Consider the following 24046-nt stretch of genomic DNA (forward strand, 5'->3'; position numbering starts at 1 on the left):
TTGTATGGTGTGTGTCTGTGTGTATACAGAATATTGTGGAAAGGTTCATTTCTTTCAGTAATTCATCTTAAAAGGTGAAACTAATATATGAGATAGACTCATGACGTGCAAAGCGAGATATGTCAAGCCTTTATTTGTTACAGTTGCTCTGTTTCCCCCATATGCTAATCTTGTTTTTCCTATATGTTAATCATGCATAACCCTTCCCTTTCCTGATGTAGTGATGATGTTTCCAAACTGTATTCTGGGATATGATAGGAGTTTTTAAAAGTTCTTGTAATGCTGCTCTGGGTGTGCAGTTTTGACTGTAACCTATTGCGCAGTAAACCCTGTCTTGTCCTTGCTCCAGTGGCTGGACTTCTTTTATTTAACTCCGCAGAAACCAGTGGGCTTATCCCCAAGGGCCAGGTGCCTGGGCAGTTCCACACCTGGGATTTTCCATTTACAGGCCGGTCAACCAGCTACAAATCAACCCACATTTTGCCAGCTTTTTCACAAGAATATCACAGGGGACTTTGTCAAAAGCCTTACCGCAATCAAGATATGCTACGTCCACAGCCTCCCCCTGATCCACCAAGCTTGTAACGCCATCGTTACAAAATGAGATTTGTCTGGCATGAGTTGTTTTTGGGAACCCCGGGCTGTTTTTCAAAGGGAAAAAACTCAGTGGACTGAGCCTGTGATTCCTGCGTTGCCAGGGGTTGAATTAGATGACCCCTTGCGCCGATTCTATGATTCTGTGATGTCAACCTGGGCCTGATCAAAAAACGGGCTGCAGCTGCGTTTGCTGGCAAGGCGAGCTCAGTGTCCTGAGTGTGAAGGTTATTGGTGGGCCTCGATGTGGGGAGGAGCAGGAGGGCGCATTGCTGCTAATGGAGCGTGCGCCGAACATCCTTTTGCCATTCAGCGGCGCATGCCTTGCCTGCGAGAGAGAAGCCAAGGTGAGATGCACAGCCACGAAAGCGGGGGAACAGCGTTATCAGCAAAGCCGCACGGCTCAGCCAAGCGAAGGGCTGCCTACGCGGGGTGTTAATTTGAGTGGTTTCATGCATGGATGAAAGCAAAGAAGAGGATCAGAGGCCCGGAGCGAAATGAATTCCTGCATTTCACACCCGCCGAGGTGTGCAGCCCGCTTAGCGGAGCAAAGTTAACAGCAGGTTCAGGAAGCCCTACTTTAAAAATAAGACAGGTATATTCATGTTTGCAGGCAGGTCTCAAAAAACAAAGACATCACCTTGCCGACAAAGGTCCGTATAGTTAAAGCTATGGTTTTCTCAGTAGTAGTGGACTGCAAGAAGATCAAACCTATCCATTCTTAAAGAAATCAGCCCTGAGTGCTCACTGGAAGGACAGATCCTGAAGTTGAGGCTCCAGTACTTTGGCCACCTCATGAGAAGGGAAGACTCCCTGGAAAAGACCCTGATGTTGGGAAAGATGGAGGGCACAAGGAGAAGGGGACGACAGAGGATGAGATGGTTGGACAGTGTTCTCGAAGCTACTAACATGAGTTTGGCCAAACTAGCAGAGAAAGTAAAGTTCAAGTGCGTATTTAAGGAACTTAATTCGGAAACGCAAGGGGAAGATCGGAGGTCTTGTCAAATTTAATCATAAATGGATGTGCAAAGCAAGTATTAGTTAAAAGGTAAAGGTACCCCTGACCATCATGGGGATGCGGGTGGTGCCGTGGGTTAAACCACAGAGCCTAGGGCTTGCCGATCAGAAGGTCGGCGGTTCGAATCCCCGCGATGGGGTGAGCTCCTGTTGTTCGTTCCCTGCTCCTGTCAACCTAGCAGTTCGAGAGCATGCCAGTGCAAGTAGATAAATAGGTACTGCTTTGGCGGGAAGGTAAACAGCATTTCCGTGCGCTGCTCTGGTTCGCCAGAAGCGGCTTAGTCATGCTGGCCACATGACCCGGAAGCTGTACGCCGGCTCCCTCGACCAGTAACGTGAGATGAGCGCCGCAACCCCAGATTCATCCACGACTAGACCTAATGGTCAGGGGTCCCTTTACCTTTCTCTTTACCCCTGACCACTATGTCCAATCGCGGATGACTCTGGGGTTGCGGCGCTCACCTCGCTTTACTGGCCGAGGGAGCCGGCGTACAGCTTCCGGGTCATGTGGCCAGCAGGACTAAGCCGCCTCTGGCGAACCAGAGCAGCACACGGAAACCCTGTTTACCTTCCCGCCGGAGCGGTACCTATTTATTAGTTAAAGAATGAGTAATTGTTTATTTGCTTTTTCCTAATTTTCCTATAACATCTATTACATATTTCTGTTATAAAGTTTTTGACCAATAAAGCATTTTTTTAAAAAGGAAAGAAGCAGATATGCTTTCAAAAGAAGACCAGCCCCTCCTTACAAGGACCCCATGGCAGACTTTGAGGCTGTCGGGCGGCCAAACGATTGCTAGGCTCCCCAGTGCACATCCCTTGAGGCTGTGTAGGAGGAACTGGCTCCTGGGTTTAATATTTCCTCCTTATTTTCCTCGTTGCAGTTCCTCTGCTTGGCTTTCCATTATGTTTAAAACAGATGCGGTCGCAGGAGACACACATACATCATCCTCCAGCATCCTTTTCATGTGCAATTACATTAATGGATGTTTTCCGATGCAAAAGGAAAGGGCACAACATTTTGTGTCAAGTTGTAGACCAGCAGCCAAACGTTTTGGTCTCCCTGTGAGATGAATATCCCGCCGATTCTTCGCCAAATGAAATTTGGGTCCTTTCTTTACATGAAATCCCCCATGACATGCCACCCTCCAGAAGTTTTGAATGGCAATTTCCATCAGCCCTAGCCTGAGCAGCTAAATTGGCAAGCCGTAGGTAGAGTTGGAAGGGACCCCGAGGGTCATCTAGTCCAACCCTCTGCAGTGCGGGAATCTTTTTGCCCCACGTGGAGCTCGAACCCACGACTCTGAGATTGGAAATCTCTTAAATGATTTATAGAGCAGGTGTGGTGTAGCAGTGGGATTTCTGGACTACGATTTGGGAGACCTAGGTTCAAGTCTCCTACATCAAATCGGTTTAAATCACTGCTCAGTAAGACTTGATTTAAATCATTTTATTTATTTTTTACAGAAAGACTCATTCTTACTGGTATACTCTTAATATTTACAACCAGATGAAGGTTTCATTTTTGGAATAGTAAATTTTCAGAGTAGTTTTTACAGTAATATCAAAAATTACTGATTTGGTTATACTATTAGAAATACATTAATACTTATGAAATTATTGTGAGGTTTAATAAGTTGACTGTTTATATTTGGACAACTTTTCTGCTGTACTTTATTGGAAGGAGAAAAATAATCATTTCCTTAATAACAATTTAAACAATTATTTAACTAAAACAATAACATTATAGCATATGTATCCATGTTTGTTAACTGATGTGGTTCAATGATTTTTTTATATATATATAAAAAAACTTGGACTGAGTTTTAGTACACATGAAAAACTTAAAACAAATCCTTGTTTCCTGTTGAATAGCCTTTGGACTATAGTGTAACTTAAATAGAAAACTATCTTTAGAAATCCAATTTAAATAAGAAAAAATCTGATTTTTTTTTAATTAAAAAAAACAACCCCATTGGTTTTTATCCTCCCTGCAGGCCATGAAGCTCACTGGTTGACCTTGGGCCAGCCACTGCCTACCTCGCAGGGTTGTTGGGTGGGGGGTTAATTGGGGAGTGGGAGAACCATGTGTACCACCTTGAGTAATTTGGAGGAAAAGGTGAGAGAGAAATGCAAGAATAAATAAATAATCCTCCACCCAGTTCTGAAGCTCACTGGGTGGCTTTGGGTCAGGGTAGTTAAATAATACCTCCATGTACAGAGGCTATGCTCTGTCTCCTCAGTTGGAGGCAAGGACCTTTTAATGAAGGTGAAAGAGGAGAGCGCAAAATATGGCCTGAAGCTCAACATCAAAAAAACTAAGATCATGGCCGCTGGTCCCATCACCTCCTGGCAAATAGAAGGGGAATAAATGGAGGCAGGGAGAGATTTTACTTTCTTGGGCTCCATGATTACTGCAGATGGTGACAGCAGTCGCGAAATTAGAAGACGCCTGCTTCTTGGGAGAAAAGCAATGACAAACCTAGACAGCATCTTAAAAAGCAGAGACATCACCTTGCCGACAAAGGTCCGTATAGTTAAAGCTATGGTTTTCCCAGTAGTAATGTACGGAAGTGAGAGCTGGACCATAAAGAAGGCCGATCGCCGAAGAATTGATGCTTTTGAATTATGGTGCTGGAGGAGACTCTTGAGAGTCCCATGGACTGCAAGAAGATCAAACCTATCCATTCTCAAAGAAATCAGCCCTGAGTGCTCACTGGAAGGACAGATCCTGAAGCTGAGGCTCCAATACTTTGGCCACCTCATGAGAAGAGAAGACTCCATGGAAAGACCCTGATGTTGGGAAAGATGGAGGGCACAAGGAGAAGGGGACGACAGAGGATGAGATGGTTGGACAGTGTTCTTGAAGCTACTAACACGAGTGTGACCAAACTGCAGGAGGCAGTGGAAGACAGGAGTGCCTGGTGTGCTCTGGTCCATGGGGCCACGAAGAGTCGGACATGACTAAACATCAACAAATGCTCCCTTCTTGCTGGTAGCGGTGGTGGGGGAGTGACCATCAGTGCAATAAAGCTGCACAACCCGGCTGCTGTCGGATCGTAACACTTCTCTTTCAAACAGCCTGACTTGTGTGGTTCCGAGGAGGGGATCCAGCTTGGCTGCGGTGCATGGAAGAACCTGCATCTTGTAGTGCCTGCTTAATGGAAAACAGACCTTTCTTTCTGAGTATCCCAAACTTAATATGCAATCTGTGTGTTCGTCTGTTTGTCTTGTTCTGCGACCTGAGACTTTGACACAAGCCAGGAAGAGCCTGATTGAATTGGACTCGGGGGGGCGCGGTTGGTTTTTTTCCTTCTTGTTGTTTTTATGCTTGAAGGGAATACCCTGGAGAGGGCAGATTTGCTTCTTCATCATTCATGGTGCGTGGTTTGGGTTGCAGCATCTGCTGTTGGGTATCGGAAAGTGACTTCTCTGTCATTCAGAGCCACAGGCACTATGGCCTAGATTGGGAATTAATTCATCCCAGGGTTTATTTGTATGGCATTGGATAGGAGGTCCACTGCCAGCAGGGGTGTTGCAAGGGGGGCCGCCCCTAGTTCCAGGGAAGGGGGGGTGACACTTTGGCCGGCCCCTTGTACCCCGCCCCACCGGGCAGGCCCGAACGGGGGCTTGTCGCCTTTTCCCCCTTCTAGCGGCTATTGTTCGGCGGGGGGTGGGCCAGCGAGGAGGGGGTGTCACGCTGGCATGACACCCCCTCCTCGCTGGCCCACCCCCCGCCGAAAAAAACCGCTGGGAGGTGGGAAAGGAAGCAGAGCTGCTTCTCTTTTTCCCCTTTCCGCCGCTTTTTTTTGGCGGGGGGCGGGCCAGCGAGGGGGGTGTTCCCCCTTTCTGCATCCACGTGCGTTGTGACGTCACGATGACGTCACGACGCACACGTCGTGCCCCTCCCCCAGGGGGTTGCCTCTGCGCTGCCGCCGCCCCCAGCAGCGCAGAGGCTTGCTATGCCAAAACCAGAGCCAACTGCCAGCCTCAGTTTGTCATCTATAAGACGGGTAGAAGTGTCTTACCTTGAAGGATTGTTGCAAAGGGGAAAGCTGAAGGTCTTGTACAGAGGAATGTCAGTTATTAGGGCTGCGAGCTTTGGTCAGTGGATAAATTGCCTAAAATTTGGCTAATGTCAGCTGGCGGGCTGCTAATTAATTTGCAAAATATTGGCTTGTTTCGTTGCATTATTATGACATGGAGCAAAGAATCGAAGGCTAAATAAATGAGGAAGGGATTTAATTAATCTCCTTTAAGTATCCATTGCCTGCATTGAGGTTTTGCGGAGGCGCAAATTTTAAATTTAAATTGTTGGTGGCTCGCCATTTCAGCTAAAAACTAATGGGCTGCCAACCCTGCAAATTGTATATTTCCCCTACCGTCCTTCGGCTCTGCTTGCAACCTTGCCAAATGTCCATAGAATTGCAGAGTTGGCAAGGACCACGAGGGTGATCGAGTCCAAACCCCTGCAAATGCAGGAATCTTTTGCCCAACATGGGGCAAATCTACAGGGTACCTAAGAGATCATCTGAAACGAGCACTGCTTCTCTGGAATGAAGGGCCAGATTAGACATCACACCTGAACCCGATTTGAATCAGGTAGGGAGAAGGAGCGTTAGTCCTTCCTCCTTTGGCTCAGAGCCAGTGTGGTGTAGTGGTTAAGAGCGGTGGACTCGTAATCTGGTGAACCGGGTTCGCGTCTCCGCTCCTCCACATGCAGCTGCTGGGTGACTTTGGGCTGGTCACACTTCTCTGAAGTCTCTCAGCCCCACTCACCTCCCAGAGTGTTTGTTGTGGGGGAGGAAGGAAAAGGAGAATGTGAGCCGCTTTGAGACTCCTTCGGGTAGTGATAAAGCGGGATATCAAATCCAAAACTCTTCTTTAGTTGGGACTTCGCTCGATTTCCATTTCCATACTTGCTTCCTATGGGAAATGGAAAACAAATAACCTTAACAGGAGCAATAGGGCTGTCGCTGTGTGAGATCAGGAGCCTTGTCCCCTAGCTTGAAGGAGATGTGTTGTTCTTTTGTGGGTTTTTTTCTGGATAGCCCCTTTGCTAGTTTTCATGCTTGGCCCCCTATGCACCAGAAAACACTCCTCCTTTTTAATGTTGCAAATGAGCCTGAATTAGGTCCCTGGAAGTTGGGTTCTCTGCTCACTTACGTTCTTTGTCAAAAGTGTCCGGAAAGCGGAGGAGGAGAGGTCAAACGGTGACTCGGGTTCCCTGCTGGGCATTTTCCTAAGCAGATGTTCCCTCCTCTGTGCCGAGATTATGCTCTCTCTTTTTTTTATTGTGCAGGAATCTGGTTTCTGGCACAGGGTGTTTCAGGGTCTTCCAAATATTTGTTCTTGCTATGAGCTTTTGTGTGCATGCACACTTCTTCAGATACACTGAAACAGAAGTCACCAGACCCTTATATATAGTGAGAGGGTGGGGAGGGGTATTACTCAGAAGGGTGGTGGGAACGGGTGATCGGCTGATAGGTGTGGAAAACCTGTTGACGACTGTTAACGACTGCAATTGGTCTTGCAGGAAAAGGCAAGGGGTGAGATGGCTAAAGATAGCTTTGTCATGTATAATGAGATAAGAATCCAATGTCTTTGTTCAGACCAGGTTTCTCCGTGGTTTTAAGTTTGGTAATGAGTTGCAATTCAGCAACTTCTCTTTCCGGTCTATTTCTGAAATTCCTTTGTAATAAGACAGCTACTTTGAGATCTTGTATAGAATGTCCTGGGAGACTGAAGTGTTCTCCTACTGGTTTCTCTGTCTTGTGATTCCTGATATCAGATTTATGTCCATTTATCCTTTGGCGTAAGGTTTGGCCTGTTTGTCCAATATAGAGGGCTGAAGGGCACTGTTGGCATTTGATTGCATACACAATATTAGAAGATGAGCAATTGAATAGTCCTGATTCTGAAGTGTGCATGCACATGAAAGCTCATACCAAGAACAAACTTAGTTGGTCTCTAAGGTGCTACTGGTAGGAATTTTTTATTTTATTTTATTTCAAATGGTCCTGAGATGGTATGTTTGATGTTGTTGGGGCCAGTAGTGGTGTTGTCCAGGTGTATGTGGCAGCAGAGTTGGCATCTGTGTATATTGCAGGCTCTGGTACCAGTGTCCGTGTTAAGTCCTGTTGTTGTATTATTGTGGGTGAGGAGTTGTTTAAGATTGGGTGGCTGTCCGTAGAGCTCTGGGAGGAAGACCTTCCATTGCGCAGGAATCTGGTTTCTGGCACAGGATGTTTCAGGGTCTTCCAAATATTTGGGGAAGAAGCTGACCCTCTGGCCCGTCCAGCTGGGTATTGTTGACACTTGGGGGGGCAGTGCCTCTTCTTCATCTCCTGTTTTCTTTCTCCTCTCTCTGTGCAGGACATCTGCGACGACCCCCACCTCTTCGTGGATGGAATCAGCTCTCACGACTTGCACCAAGGCCAGGTGGGCAACTGCTGGTTTGTGGCAGCTTGCTCCTCCCTGGCATCGAGAGAAGCCCTGTGGCAAAAGGTAAAGGCGGACCTTGGAAATTTGGTTGTGGCTTGTTTATTTTTGGAGCATTGTCAATGCACATTTCACTTTTTGCAAAGCCCGACCTGTGTGGGCTTAAGCCTGCAAAACCCGGCTTCTTGCAAATCTCCACCGCTTCTTGTTTTGAAAACACAAGTCTCTAGTCCTCATGGTTGGGAAGGCAATGTTTGGAAATGTTTTGAAGGTTCCCCAAAGCCAGAACAATGCCAGGGGAGGAAAGACTTCTCCTTGCCACTTCTAGTTTTAAAAACACAAGTCTCTAGTCCTCATGATTGGGAAGGAAAGTCTGGAAATGTTTTGAAGGTTCCCCAAAGCCAGAACAATGCCAGGGGAGGAAAGACTTCTCCTTGCCACTTCTTGTTTTGAAAACACAAGTATCTAGTCCTCATGATTGGGAAGGAAAGTTTGGAAATGTTTTGAAGGTTCCCCAAAGCCAGAACAATGCCAGGGGAGGAAAGACTTCTCCTTGCCACTTCTTGTTTTGAAAACACAAGTCTCTAGTCCTCATGATTGGGAAGGAAAGTTTGGAAATGTTTTGAAGGTTCCCCAAAGCCAGAACAATGCCAGGTGAGGAAAGACTTCTCCTTGCCACTTCTTGTTTTAAAAACACAAGTCTCTAGTCCTCATGATTGGGAAGGAAAGTCTGGAAATGTTTTGAAGGTTCCCCAAAGCCAGAACAATGCCAGGGGAGGAAAGACAGGGGACGAAAGACTTCTCTCCGCCACTTCTTGTTTTGAAAACACAAGTCTCTAGTCCTCATGATTGGGAAGGAAAGTTTGGAAATGTTTTGAAGGTTCCCCAAAGCCAGAACAATGCCAGGGGAGGAAAGACTTCTCCTTGCCACTTCTTGTTTTAAAAACACAAGTCTCTAGTCCTCATGATTGGGAAGGAAAGTCTGGAAATGTTTTGAAGGTTCCCCAAAGCCAGAACAATGCCAGGGGAGGAAAGACTTCTCCTTGCCACTTCTTGTTTTGAAAACACAAGTCTCTAGTCCTCATGATTGGGAAGGAAAGTCTGGAAATGTTTTGAAGGTTCCCCAAAGCCAGAACAATGCCAGGGGAGGAAAGACAGGGGACGAAAGACTTCTCTCCGCCACTTCTTGTTTTGAAAACACAAGTCTCTAGTCCTCATGATTGGGAAGGAAAGTTTGGAAATGTTTTGAAGTTTCTCCATAGCCAGAACAATGCCAGGGGAGGAAAGACTGTGTCTGAAGGACTTCTGCCCTCTTTTTAGCTTCCCTGCAGTCCTATCCTGTTTACTCTTGGTGGCTTTGTGATTGGGCCCAGACTCCTTCAGATAAGATGCAACAGAATTTTGGAATTGAACATAAGAATAATGCTGCTCAATCAGACCAAAGGACCGTCTTTTCCAGCATCCTGAGACCCAGTGAAATTATTGAAATACCAGACCCTCCAAGTGCCCCAATTTTCCAGGGACAGTCCCACAATTACAAAAGCCACCCCAGTTTCTGGTTTGATCCCAGGATGTCCCGCTTTTCCTTCACTGGAGAAATCTTGGCGGGGATGGAATAGGATGTCCCTATTTTCATCAGGGGAATGTTGAAAGGGATGGAACAGGACTTCCCCATTTTCACCAGAGGGGATGAAATACAGATAAAATCAACAGATTTTAAGAACAGTTCAGGGGTTGTTGTTGTTTTTTAATGCAACCTTCACCAAAGGGACGCGGGTGGCGCTGTGGGTTAAAACACAGAGCCTAGGGCTTGCTGATCAGAAGGTCGGCGGTTCGAATCCCCGCAACGGGGTGAGCTCCCGTTGCTCGGTCCCTGCTCCTGTCAACCTAGCAGTTCGAAAGCACATCAAAGTGCAAGTAGATAAATAGGTACCACTCTGACGGGAAGTTAAACAGCACTTCCACTCTGACGGGAAGTTAAACAGCATTTCTGAAGAAGTGTGCATGCACACGAAAGCTCATACCAAGAACAAACTCAGTTGGTCTCTAAGGTGCTACTGGAAAGAATTTCCTATTTTGTTTCAGCATTTCCATGCGTTGCTCTGGTTTGCCAGTAGCGGCTTAGTCATGCTGGCCACATGACCCGGAAGCTGTATGCCGGCTCCCTTGGCCAGTAAAGCAAGATGAGCGTCGCAACCCCAGAGTTGTCCGTGACTGGACCTAATGGTCAGGGGCCCCTTTACCTTTACCTCGCCAAAGCGGTGACATCCAGATATTTTGGACCATAACTTCCATCAGCAGTGTGCTGGCTGGATCCGTTGGAAGTTGTTGTCCAAAACACCCGGAAAAGCCCAGGCTGGCAAAGACCGTTCCAATGGAGGCGACCACATTGATGCAAAAGGTTAAACCTTCCCTTCCTGTCTGCCATGGGTCTCAGCCGGATTCAGAGTCCCCCGTGCTTTCGGTGAAAGAGTTATGCCTGCCCTGCCCTTCCTGCAATGCCTATCCTAGCCGGGCTTTCTGCTTTGCCCTTCCGCTGCGGTATCCGCCCTGAATCACATCAACTAGATTATGCCGTTTGTCTGTTGGCTGTTTGTTGGCCGGCTGCCCACAGCTGCCCCTGCATGAGCCATGTGCCGAACGGGTGGAGGCTGTGCACATACGCATCGGCACGCAAACACAGGCAGTATATTCTCTTCCAGTGTGGTGTAGTGGTTAAGAGCGGTGGACTCGTAATCTGGTGAACCGGGTTCGCGTCTCCGCTCCTCCACATGCAGCTGCTGGGTGACCTTGGGCTAGTCACTCTTCTCTGAAGTCTCTCAGCCCCACTCACCTCACAGACAAAACAAAACGAAATGAAAAATTCCTTCCAGTAGCACCTTAGAGACCAACTAAGTTTGTTCTTGGTATCTGAAGAAGTGTGCATGCACACGAAAGTTCATACCAAGAACAAACTTAGTTGGTCTCTAAGGTGCGACTGGAAGGAATTTTTTATTTCATTTTGTTTTGACTATGGCAGACCAACATGGCTACCTACCTGTCACCTCACAGAGTGTTTGCTGTGGGGGAGGAAGGGAAAGGAGAATGTTAGCCGCTTTGAGAGTCCTTCGGGTAGTGATAAAGCGGGATATCAAATCCAAACTCTTCTTCTTCTTCTTCTTCTTCTTCTTCTTCTTCTTCTTCTTCTTCTTCTTCTTCTTCTTCTTCTTGCACTGCTCAGACACTGCACCCTTTCACACTGCTGTAGATAAGGTACGTTTCCGAGCATCATTCAAAGTGTTGGTGCTGACCTTGAAAGCCCTAAACTGCCTCAGCCCAGTAGACCTGAAGGAGCATCTCCACCCCCATCGTCCAGCCCCGACACTGAGGTCCATCTCCGTGGGCCTTCTGGCGGTTCCCTCTCTGCGAGAAGTGAGATTACAGGGAACCAGGCAGAGGGCCTGCTTGGTGGTGGCACCCACTCCGTGGAACGCCCTCCCATCAGATGTTACGGAGATGAATATATAACCTTTAGAAGACATCTGAAGGCAGCCCCTGTTCAGGGAAGTTTTTTATTCTGCTGGGAGCTGCCTACAGTGGCTGGGGAAACCCAGCCTGATGGGTGGGGTATAAACAATAAATTCTTCTTCTTATTATTATTGGCTAAGGAATATTCAGGGATACCCCCAAATCCCACAGGATTGTGTATGAATTGCTTGCTGGGGTGTACGTGAGAGAGGGGGAAGAGGAAGGAACCTACCCCTTCCTGAAAGCTTTACTGCTTGCTGGGAATCATAGAATTGTAGAGTTGGAAAGGACCCCCTAGGAGCATCTAGCCCAACCCCTGGCAAGGCAGGAATATTTTGCCCAAGCTGGGGCTCGAACCCACAGCCCTGAGATTGTGATTCTCTACTGGCTGTCACCAGAGGGGTCCTGATTGTGCAATTCCCACAGGGGCATCTCGTTGGCCACTGTGAGAGCAGGAGGCTGGGTGGATTATTCTCTGTTTCACTGTTTAATTTTAGAGTCTCAGCCTTTGAACTTTGCAAGGGCTTTCAAAAGAAACAGACGGATTCATACAGGGACAAAAGACTGCTAAGGACTAGAAGTTGCAACGACTGTATTCCAACCTCTGGCACCAGAAATTGAAGCGCCCAAGGCGCCCGAACAAAAATACAATTTAAAAGCCTGTTCCTGTCCCATTGGAAAAGATGCTTGTGACAGCTGCTTCCCTCTAGTGGACAAACGCTGGATTTCTGCCTGTCCGCACTTAGCAAATTTTGATTCTGATGTGTTCATCAGATCATAGAATTGTAGAGTTGGCAGGGACCACGAGGGTCATCTCGTCCAACCCCCTGCCATGTAGGAATCTTATCCCCAACGTGAGTCTTGAACCCACGACCCTGAAATTAAGAGTCTTAGGATGTGCAAATGACTAGCAGACTTTGAAAACCTGCTATCGCCAAATCAAGTTCATCAGCTTTGCTCAGTAAACCTAAATAACTTTAACTGGCTTTTGAATAAATGCCCAATGCTTTTTTACTGTTTTGAATTATTTTGTGTTATTACCTTAGTGCAGGGGTCAGCAAACTTTTTCAGCAGGGGGCCAGTCCACTGTCCTTCAGATCTTGTGGGGGGCGGCTATTTTTTTTGGGGGGGGGGAATGAACGAATTCCTATGCCCCACAAATAACCCAGAGATGAATTTTAAATCAAAGCACACATTTTACTCATGTAAACACGTCCAAGGGCCGGATTGAGAAGGCGATTGGGCCAGATCCAGCCCCCAGGCCTTAGTTTGCCTACCCATGCCTTAGTGGGTCACGCTATTCCAAATAATGCTTCTTATTATGGGTTGGGGGCACCGGGGATGCATTTATGGTGACTTGAAAAAGTTTGAGAGCCCCTGGTTGTGATCATCCTTTGGCAACCCGATGCCCTCCTCTGCGGGAGGGGAGTGTTTCTAGAATTGCTCTATCCCAGAAATCGTGGAGAGCCACAGCTTTCCAGGTCATGCGGCCAGCAGGACTAAACCGCTTCTGGCACAACGGGACACCGTGACGGAAACCAGAGCGCACAGAAACGCCGTTCACCTTCCTGCCGCAGTGGTACCTGTTTATCTACTTGCGCCTGTGTGCTTTCGAATTGCTAGCTGGGCAGGAGCTGGGACAGAGCAATGGGTGCTCACCCCGTCGTGGAGATTCGAACCGCCGGCCTTCTAATCGGCAAGTCCAGGAGGCTCAGTGGTTTAGACCACAGCGCCACCCGTGTCCCTTTACCTTCTGACTCTGTATAAGGCAAGCTTCCTATGTTCCAACATTGTCCATCTCTGGAGTAGACCACGCCTGACTCTGGAAGGCTGAGTTTTTATCATTTAGCAGGGTTACTTGAGACATTATGCGCTTCCTGCGCAGGCTGCCAGTCACTGCCTGCCTTCTCCCCGTTTGACTTCCTTCCTGAGCATTGAGTTCAGCTGCACAAATTGCCTCCCAATCTGCTCCGGGCTCTTGGTCCTAGGAGACTCCATTCAAAGACGAGAAGAGGACCCTTGAGGGCCTCATTATTTCAGACATTGCCGTCCCTCCCCCGGCAACCCGATTTTTGTTTTGTTTTGTTTGTTTGCTCGATGCTAACTTTCCAGTCCCTTAGCTCTCCCGGTGGAAGCAAAGAGCGTCGCTTGCCTCTCAGGAGTCTTTTTGTATTGCTTGCTGGATGCGGTTGAGGCTGGAAACTTTTTGCTCTGACTTCGCATTTTTGGACAGACAGCCTGCTTCGTGCCCAACTTTACAAGACGGTTGGTGCAGGAATTGAGTAGGGGTAATGCAAGTGTGTACAACCAGAGGCGTAGCAAGCCCAAGTGGTACCCGGTGCGGTTTGGGGTTTTTTTTGTCACCCCTCCCACATCCGCCCACACCCCTTCAAGTCACAGTGAGCGTTGTGAGCGTCGTCCCCTTCTCCTTGTGCCCTCCATCTTTCCCAGCATCAGGGTCTTTTCCAGGGAGTCTTCTCTTCTCATGAGGTGGCCAAAGTACTGGAGCCTCAACTTCAGGATCTGTCCTTCTAGTGAGCACTCAGGGCTGATTTCTTTGAGAATGGATAGGTTTGATCTTCTTGCAGTCCATGGGACTCTCAAGAGTCTCCTCCAGCACCAGAATTCAAAAGCATCAATTCTTCGGCGATCAGCCTTCTTTATGGTCCAAATTTAAATTTGGCAAATGCAAGTCACGCTGGCCAAAGGACAATCTGGAGCACCATTGTTGGAGAGCAACCAGGGGTGAGACTGTTTGAGACATTTCTCTCCCCCAAAGCTGTTGGACTTGCATCATCCCTCCTGCAGGGACGAAACTTTCCTTATGTCACAGCCGTCATCTGGGCCTCCAGAGATAATCGGGAGAAAGTTTCCACTTTCACGGTTGTTTTCCCCCCAGCCTCACAGGGCTGTCCTGCAGTACGACGTTGCTAGATGTTCCCAAACTTTAGCTCTTGGTCCTGTAGCAAGCACGGCAGGTGAGCAATCACCTTGATCTGCAAGCTTGTTTTCTCCTCCTCCAGAGGATCGGACCCGAACCAATGGCTTCAAGCTACAAGGAAGGAGATTCCGACTAAACATCAGGAAGAACTATCTGACGGCAAGAGCTGTTTGATAGCGGGACGGTCTCTCTCGGGAGGTTGTGGACTCCCCTTCCTTGGGGGCTTTTAAACAGAGGTTAGATGTTGACACAGGATGTATGATCTAGTTGAGATTCCTTCATTGCAGGGGGTTGGACTAGATGACCCGAGGGTCCCATCCAACTCTACAATTCAACAATACTCTACAATACAAACAGCCTCGGCCTAGTATACCTGAAGGAGCGTCTCCACCCCCATTGTTCAGCCCAGACTCCAAGGTCCAACACCGAGGGCCTTCTGGCGGTTCCCTCACTGCAAAAAGTGAGGTTACAGGGAACCAGGCAGAGGGCCTTCTTGGTAGTGGCACCCTCCCTCCAGATGTCAAGGAAATAAACAACTACCTGACTTTTAGAAGACATCTGAAGGCAGCTCTGTTTAGGGAAGCTTTTAATGTTTGATATTTTTTATCATGTTTTTAATATCCTGTTGGAAGCTGCCCAGAGTGGCTGGGGAGGCCTGCCCAGATGGGCAGGGTATAAGTAATGAATTACTGTTGTTGTTGTTGTTGTTGTTGTTGTTGTTGTTGTTGTTGTTGTTACAATAATTCTGGTTTTATGTCAAGGTTCGACATAAGGAGCTTGCAGTCTAAAATTATCAACGCTGGGGAAAGCCTCAGATGAACGGGAGACATGGGGGGGGGGAGAATATGGGGATGTTTCTAGCATGAACTTCTTCACATGCTTCGAGGCCATACGGGGTGAGGAGAGAGGAAGCCTCCTTCCCCCTCCTGAATTTCCAGCATATGCCCCTCGCCCCTGCCCCATCTCAAGAGGCAGGCCCCATCCGGAGCACATAGGAGACCTCATTTAAACCTGATCGAGAATGCCACGTGCCTCGTTTGGGAATGGTTGCCAGGGAAGCTGACATCAGAGGCCGCATCCCCTATAGATTTATCGCACGGCGTCGGGATCCGTCACACTCGCCTGCAAATGAAGCGAGGGCACCCAGAGGAAAGCCCCCGAGGGCGCTTCGCGTCACCGAAGCAGGTTGCCTAGCACTGCTGGGACAGGGGAGGGCCGGCCAGAGAGAGAGAGAGAGAGAGAGAGAGAGAGGAAGAGTTTGCAAACAGTGTCATATTTTTCGGACGGTTGGAGAAAGAGAGAGAGAGAGAGAGGCAGTGCTGCAGAACACGGCCGAGGGGAAGGGAGGAGAGGGTATCGCGGGCAAATCGAGGGTCTCGATGGCTTCTGAGGCGTCCGAGCTGGAGTTTCACTTGGTGCAGGACGTCGAGCTGACCAGGTGCATGCGGCTGCGGGTCGAGAGCCTCCGGCAGAGGAACGAGAAGCCGCAGGACGGAGAGAAGCTGCTGCAAGCCAACGAGTTCGTCTACCGGCTGGACTTCTTGCGGCAGCAAGGCCTCCGCTTCCTGCGCTGGAACGTGGCGCTGGAGAAGCCCGGGAAAGTCACCATCATCGGCACCTCCCAGCACTGGACGCCGGATCTCACCAACCTCATGCGGAGGCAGCTCCTGGAGCCTGTGGGCGTCTTCTGGAAGAAGGCCGGCTCCCAGGAGGTCGATTGGAACGAGGCGGATGCGCTGGAGTTTGGGGAGAGGCTGGTAGAGCTGGCCAGGATCCGGAAAGTCATGTATTTCCTCCTGGCGTACGCAGACGGCCTCGAACCGGCCCAGCTCAAGTGCTCCGTCGTGTTCAAAGTCTGAGCTTGGCCTCTCCAACCTGCTTAAACTTCTCCTGTTTTCTCCCCGCTGCTGTTGACTCCGTGGCTCCCTTTCTCGTTTTCTAAAAGAAAATTGCACCGTTCAGAACGTGCGGTTTTATTTCCTCCTGCTCATCGCAGGTGCCTGCCTCAATTTTGGGAAGGCTGCTTATTTCCTTCTATTTTTTATTTTATTTGCTTCTCTAACTTGGAAAGCCAGGCTGGCACACCCGCGCTTTTTCAACGCCACGTCCCGTAGGATTCAGAGAAGCTGTGATCGGCGCAGCTTAGGTGGCAAAGTTTTCCTGCTGAGAGAGGAGATGCGTTTTCTGTTTTGAAGCTTTGGGGCGGACAGACGCACGCACGCACGGGCACAGACAGACCGCCGAGCCAAGAAATCCATGCGACGCTGGCGCAAAAAGACCCCCTTGGCAATCTCAGAAGGCAACGAAGCAAGGGCACCCCTGGGTGGCTGACTCCCACCCTGCCCCAATTCTTTACACCGGGAGAGCTGGGCATCTGCACAGCTCCGATTACCCCCCAGAACAAAGAGTATATATATCATGGAGCCAAGGACCTCACACGTGGGACCGTTCGGATTTTATTTTCTTTTTGCCTCTCTTGAAGCAAGCTGCTAGTCCTCATGGGTTCTGGGAGAAATGTGGGTGCAAATACAGTATAGCTTAAAGTAAGGGGTAAGAAGGGAAGAGTCTAGTGATGAAGACCTGTTGAGTTATTACCTATCTTTTCATCTCTCTCCATCCCACCCCCCAGCACCCCTCAATTTGAGCATTTTTATCACATAGAGTGTTACAGATATGTCCCCCCCCAAAAAAAAAACCCCACACGCACAGTGTTTAGCATGAAGTAGGTACCGCTTTGCAAATTGGGAGCTGAGGCTCAGAGAGAAGAAACTGGTTTCCTGGTGATCTGTGGCTGGGGGTGAATTAAGCCGCCGCCCGCCCCCCCCCCCCCCCCAGATCACATTGGCTCCATTTCCCCTCTCCAGTGCCCTTAAGAGTAAATTATTCCCTGCCTTTTGGAAACAAGAGAGCCTACCCCAGTTGCACAAGGTGTATAAAATCTTACAAATATAAAAACTACTTTCTTTAAAAATAAAAAAAATAAAAAAATGCAGATCGGAGCTGTTGGAGCTGCCACCAGAACTGAAGCCTGCTCCTTAAAAAACCAATATAGATATATATAAATTTCTATGCATCTGAGAATCCTTCTGCTACTGAGTCTGGGTTTTTATTTATTTATTCATTCATCCATTCCCTTCTGGGACCGGCTTCCTTCCAGACACCTTGGCAGAGCTGCTGCCAGTCAGAGCAGACATTACTGAGCTAGATGGGTCTGAGTCGGCGTGAGGCAGCTTCCTAATGTTCTTAATCTTCCCAACCGTCCCGGCCACAGGTGTTCAGTTGCTCAAAGCCTTCGATAATCCCATCGAAGAAACTAGAATATGAGCCCCTTCCCAGTTGGAGAAACAGAAAATGGCATGTATACCCTGCTCTCATGTTTGTTTGTTTTCCCCCCAAAATATCAAAAGCAAAGATCTTTCGGCGGTCCCACGAGGCCTCGGTGGTGGTTTGTTTGTTTTTTCCAGCAAGGTGTGAGCATCTTTCCCCGAGGCCAAATGGAAGCAGATCCTTCCCACTCTGCTTCCCGTTAGCTTGGGACAAAGTCATTGCCCCTTTTTGTGCAGAGTGGGTTGAAGGGAAGTTAAAAAAAAAAGGCAGTGGAACAGAGGAGTTATTAGGGGGTGACCCGGGGGAACAGGGCCCCAGATCTCCTGCCTCCCCCCCCCAACACTCCTTTTTAAAAATTATAAACGCATGAGGCTGCCTTGTCGCAGAATTGTAGCGTCAGAACAGCTCTTACCACCAGAAGGCTCTCCGTGACGTTAAGTCGGAATCTCCTTTCTTGTAATTGGGATCCACGGGTCTGGGTTCGAGTCCTGCCGTCCGGAGCAGCAGAAAACAAGCCCGCTCCATCCTTCAGATATTTGAAGACGGCTGTCGTATTGCCTCTCAGTCTCCTCTTAATCTAGGCCAAACCTACCCGCCTCCTTTGACCGTTCCTCATAAGGCTTGGTTTCCAGACCCTTAGTTGCACATCTTCCAGCTTGTCAACATCATTCTGAACAGTGTCGTGCGTTCAGTACACTAGGGGTAAATGTTCCCGGCAAATTAGAGTATGGAAGTATTGAAGCCTGCCCCGCTCCTTTCCAAAGCCCCGGAAGCTTCTGTCTGGCTTAGGGAAGGAGGCACAATACTCTCGCATGCAATGGCAGGATTTCAAAAATGTCACATGTGCAATGTTGCCCCCCCCCCCCATCGCTCTTGCAAGCTGGCCCCTCTGGCTCTAACTGTCCCCTTATGAAAAATTTCACTGCACACCACTGATTCTTAAATCGTGATGCCCGGAACTGGACACTTTTAAAAATTATTATTATTTTTTCATTTGGACCACTTATATACCGCTCGTAGTTAAACTCTTAAGCGGTTTACAACGCAGGTTAAAACATCTTAAAGAAACAGCAAATACCAAAACCGGAAAGGAGAGGATTTCTGCGTTCTATAGGACTTAACTAAATAGAGAGCGCCCTCGCCGGTATCGAAATAAACATAAAAATCAGCTGCAGGAAAATGCAAGGAAAATCCATAGTAAAGGACTAAACCCAAGCATGCATGCTCTAAGGATTAGGAAGCGAAATAATTGAAAATGAAAATGAGCTTAAAAGTATATATTTCACCTTTTTAAAACAAAACCCTCTAAATGTGGTTTGACCAAGGCAGAATAGTCCAAGGCACTATTCCTTCTCTGGAGCCGGACACTACACTTCTGCTGATCCAGCCTAGAATTGCTTTAGCCTTTTTCGCCACCCCATCGGTGCATCTAGCTCAATATTTTATTTGATTGGCAATGCCTTTCTGCGGCTTCCACAGTTGGAGGCAGCAATGCTCCCAAATGCCAGTTGCTAAAAACCTCAGGACCAGAGAATCACAGAATCTTCAAAAGTGGGAAAGGGACCCGAGGGTCATCTAGTCCAACCCCGTGCAATGCACGTATCTCAGCAGGAGAGAGTTGCTCTTGGACTCAAGTCCTGCTTGCCGGTTTCCTACATGCCTCTGGTTGGCCACTGTGAGAACAGGATCCTGGACTAGATGGGCCACGGGCCTGATCCATCAGGCTATTATTATGTTCTTATGTGCTGGTGAGGCACCAGTCACTCACCATGTTAACCTGCCCCGTGACATCTATCTGTATAAATTAGCACAGGCTTCCTCAACCTTGGCCCTCCAGATGTTTTTGGCCTACAACTCCCATGGTCCCTAGCTAGCAGGTCAGGGATCATCGGAGTTGTAGTCTCAAAACATCTGGAGGGCTGAAGTTGAGGAAGCCTGAAACACATGCAAATTTTACGCCATGGACCTGCATCCCAAGTGCATTGTTTGTTTGTTTGTTTGTTTGTTTGCAAAGCCCCTAGGGGCGGAGTTTTCCAAGTCCAGGGGGAGGAGCCTAAAACTTTCTCCTTGCTTTGTGTGTGTGCAAAAGTTGTCCTGAATGGGCTTCTGTAGCACAACGTCCTTTGTCGCCTTGTGGTGCCACGAGATGTGACTGCAACATGTGCACCTGGATCTATATATCCATTTTCTGGTGCCGTGGCCTTTTTGGGGGGGTGGGGGTGGGGGGACAGGCCTTTAGCTCAGCACCTCCCTTCTCAGGGTGTGGGCCCTCCTAGATCTATGGCTTTCTGCAGCTCAGCTGCCGATTCCAATTTCTCGGCGGCTGCCGGAAATAATTGGAAAGGAAATGCGCCGTGGAGCTTGGCTTTGCTAACTTCTGTGCTGAGGATTCATCAGAAGGTGGTTTGCCTCTGGTTCAGACACGCAGTCCTGCCTGAAATGACACAACAGCCCATTCTTGCTATGCAATCTGTGGCCATTGCACTTCCTTGGTATACCGGCATTGCATTTAAATTCCCCCACCTGCAGTGTAGCAGCCTGTACTCTCAAAGCTTGCTCCAGAATAACCTTTTTGTGTAAAAAAAGAGATTGTAATAAAAGATATATATATATATTATTTGGAACGCAATTTCCAGCTCGTGATTATTATTATTATTATAAGGGTGAGGTCCTATTTTGACTGTCCCTTGTTCATTTCAGAACATCAGCGTGCTGCCTTTGCATTTAAAAACGACACCGGAATTGCGCTGTGGTTGAAAAACAACCGAAGCTACAACAACTATAGGTTTTCTTAGTATATCGTAGAGCGGGAAGGGGGGAGATTCACTCGAGGCTGCTGCTCATCCCTTAAAGACGTCTTGTCCAGCCTCTGCTTAAACCTTGGGTAGCAGAGACCCTGCCACAACCTCCCAAACACCGGTCTTTTCGCCTGTCAATCAGCTCTTGCCGCTGGGAGAGCCAGTGTGGTGTAGTGGTTAAGAGCGGTGGACTCGTAATCTGGTAAACTGGGTTCGATTCCCCGTTAATAATCTCCTTTCCCTTCCTCCCCCACAACAAACACTCTGTGAGGTGAGTGGGGCTGAGAGGGACTTCAGAGAAGTGTGACTAGCCCAAGGTCACCCAGCAGCTGCATGTGGAGGAGAGGAGACGCGAACCCAGTTCACCAGATTCCCCCCCCCCCGATTTGCTCTAATTCGTCGTGTTGAGGCTGTCGTTTGACAGACAGCTCAATTATTTTTGCATTTAGCAGTGCAGAGCTCTGTTTTTAATTGAAAGGGGGTTGCCTTCAATTTCTTCTCTACCTTCCCAGTTACCTTTTGGCCTTTTGAATGCAAAAGCAAACCTTGATAGTTCCACTCTGTCATTTTGTGGAGGAGGGTGCTTCTCTCCCCCCCCCCCTTATTAATCTATGGCTCTCGGAGGCAGATACCAGCATCAATATTAAACAGATTTCTTCTCCGTATGCCTCTCTCTGGCATTGAGTGGGGCGTATTTCATCTGTATTTACAATGCCTCAGTAGCTAATGGACTAATGGGACTTTCAGAGGTTACGTTTGCGATAGATTTGCCCTCTTTTTCTGACCACAAGAAGCTGTTACCGATTCCACATTTGCTTTTATCTAGATCTTCCTGAGAGAGGGCTGGGAACCTTTCAGCCAGTCATTCCAAGTACATCTGGCGCTGCCAAGAAAAGCGTTGGTGTTTTTAAATCCTGCCCTTCCACCGAAAAAGATTCTTGCAGCCATTCGCAGTTCAGTAACAAGCAAGGCCATCTCTGCCCCTCAAGCATACAATCTAACAAAAAGGGGGAAATGAATGAGGAAGAAAGAGGGGAACAAACAAACTTGGGTTCTTGGAGTGACTCGCGGTCCAGTAACAAACAAGACCATCTCTGCCCCTCAGGCTCACAATCTTAAAAAAAGACACAAAAGGAAAAAGGAATGAGGACGGAAGAGGAAAACAAGGAAACGTGGGCACCTCATTCTTGATGTGGCCAAGATTCTTACAATAAAGGTCTTGATACAATTCTTACAATATTCTTACAATAAAGCTGTCAACTGCTGCAATAACCTTCCTTGGTGCAGTGCAGCCGGAATTTATTGATCTTGCTGGGGTTTGGAATTCCATCACGCAGCAATGGGCAAAGCCTGTTCACTAAATCTGACCAGCTGCATCTCAGATGATGGTGGCATAGAATCACAGAATAGTGGAATCGTAGAGTTGGAAGGGTTCCTGGGGGTCATCTAGCCCAACCCCCTTCAATGCAGGAATCTCAGCTAAAGCATCCATGACAGATGGCCACCCAACCTCTGCTTGGAAACCCTTCAAACCCTACAATTCTATGATCTGATTGGATAAGGCAGACTTAAGGTGGTCCATGAAGTTTATGGTCCAATTCCTGGCCGTTTAGGGAAGAAAACCCTTTTCCGCCCAAGGGCCACATTGCCCTTCTGCACAACTTTCCAGGGGCCACATGCCAGGGGTAATTGGCACCAGAGGCAGAAGCGAGCAATTGCCGCAGGTTTTTTCCCCTTTGCATATTAGGCTGGTTTCTGCAGGAAAAAAAACTTCTCCATCCTTGGTTCATCCAGGCAGGAGGCATTATCAGAGCCTAAGCACCCATCCCAGGCAGGCCCCAAAAAGGGGGGGGGGTACAGAGCAAGAGTGTTGACATGGAGAGGGGGTGTTTGAAGAGCTGCATTTGACCTGTTCCTGATTGAGGGCTTCAAAGCCCTTGCACTGATGTGGACTAAATCCAGCAAGACTGGTATAAAAGACCATATAACACCGGTCCTGAAACACCTTCATTGGCTCCCAGTACGTTTCCGAGCACAATTCAAAGTGTTGGTGCTGACCTTCAAAGCCCTAAATGGCCCAGTAGACCTGAAGGAGCGTCTCCACCCCCATCGTCCAGCCCGGACACCGAGGTCCAGCTCCGAGGGCCTTCTGGCGGTTCCCTCCCTGCTGGAAGTGAGGTTGCAGGGAACCAGGCAGAGGGCCTTCATGGTGGTGGCACCCGCCCTCCCGTCAGATGTCAAGGAAATAGCTATCTGACTTTTAGAAGACATCTGAAGGCAGCCCTGTTTAGGGAAGTTTTTAACATTTGATGTTTTACTGTGTTTTTAATATTCTGTTGGGGTCCGCCCAGAGTGGCTGGGGAAACCCAGCCAGATGGGTGGGGTATGAAGAAGAAGAAGAAGAATCATAGAATCCTAGAGTTGGAAGAGACCACAAGGGCCATCCAGTCCAGCCCCCTGCCAAGCAGGAAACACCATCAAAGCATCTCTGACAGATGGCTGTCAAGCCTCTGCTTAAAGACCTCCAAAGAAGGAGACTCCACCACACTCCTTGGCAGCAAATTCCACTGTCCAACAGCTCTCACTGTCAGGAAGTTCTTCCTAATGTTTAGGTGGAATCTTCTTTCTTGTAGTTTGAATCCATTGTTCCGTGTCCGCTTCTCTGGAGCAGCAGAAAACAACCTTTCTCCCTCCTCTAGATGACATCCTTTTATATATTTGAACATGGCTATCCTATCACCCATTAACCTTCTCTTCTCCAGGCTAAACATACCCAGCTCCCTAAGCTGTTCTTCATAAGGCAACGTTTCCAGGCCTTTGAACATTTTGGTTGCTCTCCTCTGGACACCTTCCAGCTTGTCAGTATCCTTCTTGAACTGTGGTGCCCAGAACTGGACACAGTATTCCAGGTGAGGTCTGACCAGAGCGGAATACAGTGGTACTATTACCTCCCTTGATCTAGATGCTATACTCCTATTGATGCAGCCAAAAAGAAGAAGAAGAAGAAGAAGAAGAAGAAGAAGAAGAAGAAGAAGCCAAATACTTATTATAAACAGTTATACTTACCCCCCTTTTTTATTTCTGACATTCAGAGGTGAATATCAATGCTTCTGTAGCACCATCAGCACACAAGAGGAAGGCATTGGTAGAGTGAGCAAACCCCAAGATTTGCAGGAACACGGAAACACAAATCTTTAGGGAAAACAGTGAAGGCTCGGTGTGCTCAGTGTCTACAGAATACCAGCTGACTGGCGGCGGGGATGGAATGGAGTACGCTGAGAAGGAGCACTCACTTTATCACGGTTCCCCGTTGTTTTTAAGATGTTCCTAAGAATTGCGTCCTTTGGCCAGGCAAGCCTCCAAATGGGGCTTTCTGGAGCCACCTGCAGGCAGAAAGTAAGTACAACATGTGAAAGAAACA

General features: G+C 48.2%; 2 protein-coding genes across 2 annotated transcripts in view; both read left to right on the top strand.

Annotated features, from left to right (window-relative positions):
* CAPN5 (calpain 5) overlaps positions 1–24046 on the top strand; it is a 52284-nt gene that overhangs the window by 10614 nt on the left and 17624 nt on the right. Inside the window, exon 2 of the mRNA XM_033146000.1 lies at positions 7987–8118. Coding sequence (XP_033001891.1) covers positions 7987–8118 — 132 coding nt within the window. The remainder of the gene's footprint in view (positions 1–7986; positions 8119–24046) is intronic.
* OMP (olfactory marker protein) lies at positions 15880–16359 on the top strand. The gene has a single exon (XM_033146001.1). It carries the CDS (start codon positions 15880–15882, stop codon positions 16357–16359), a length of 480 nt encoding a protein of 159 aa, XP_033001892.1.

This window comes from Lacerta agilis, chromosome 4 (assembly GCF_009819535.1).
Source record: "Lacerta agilis isolate rLacAgi1 chromosome 4, rLacAgi1.pri, whole genome shotgun sequence".
NCBI lineage: Eukaryota > Metazoa > Chordata > Lepidosauria > Squamata > Lacertidae > Lacerta > Lacerta agilis.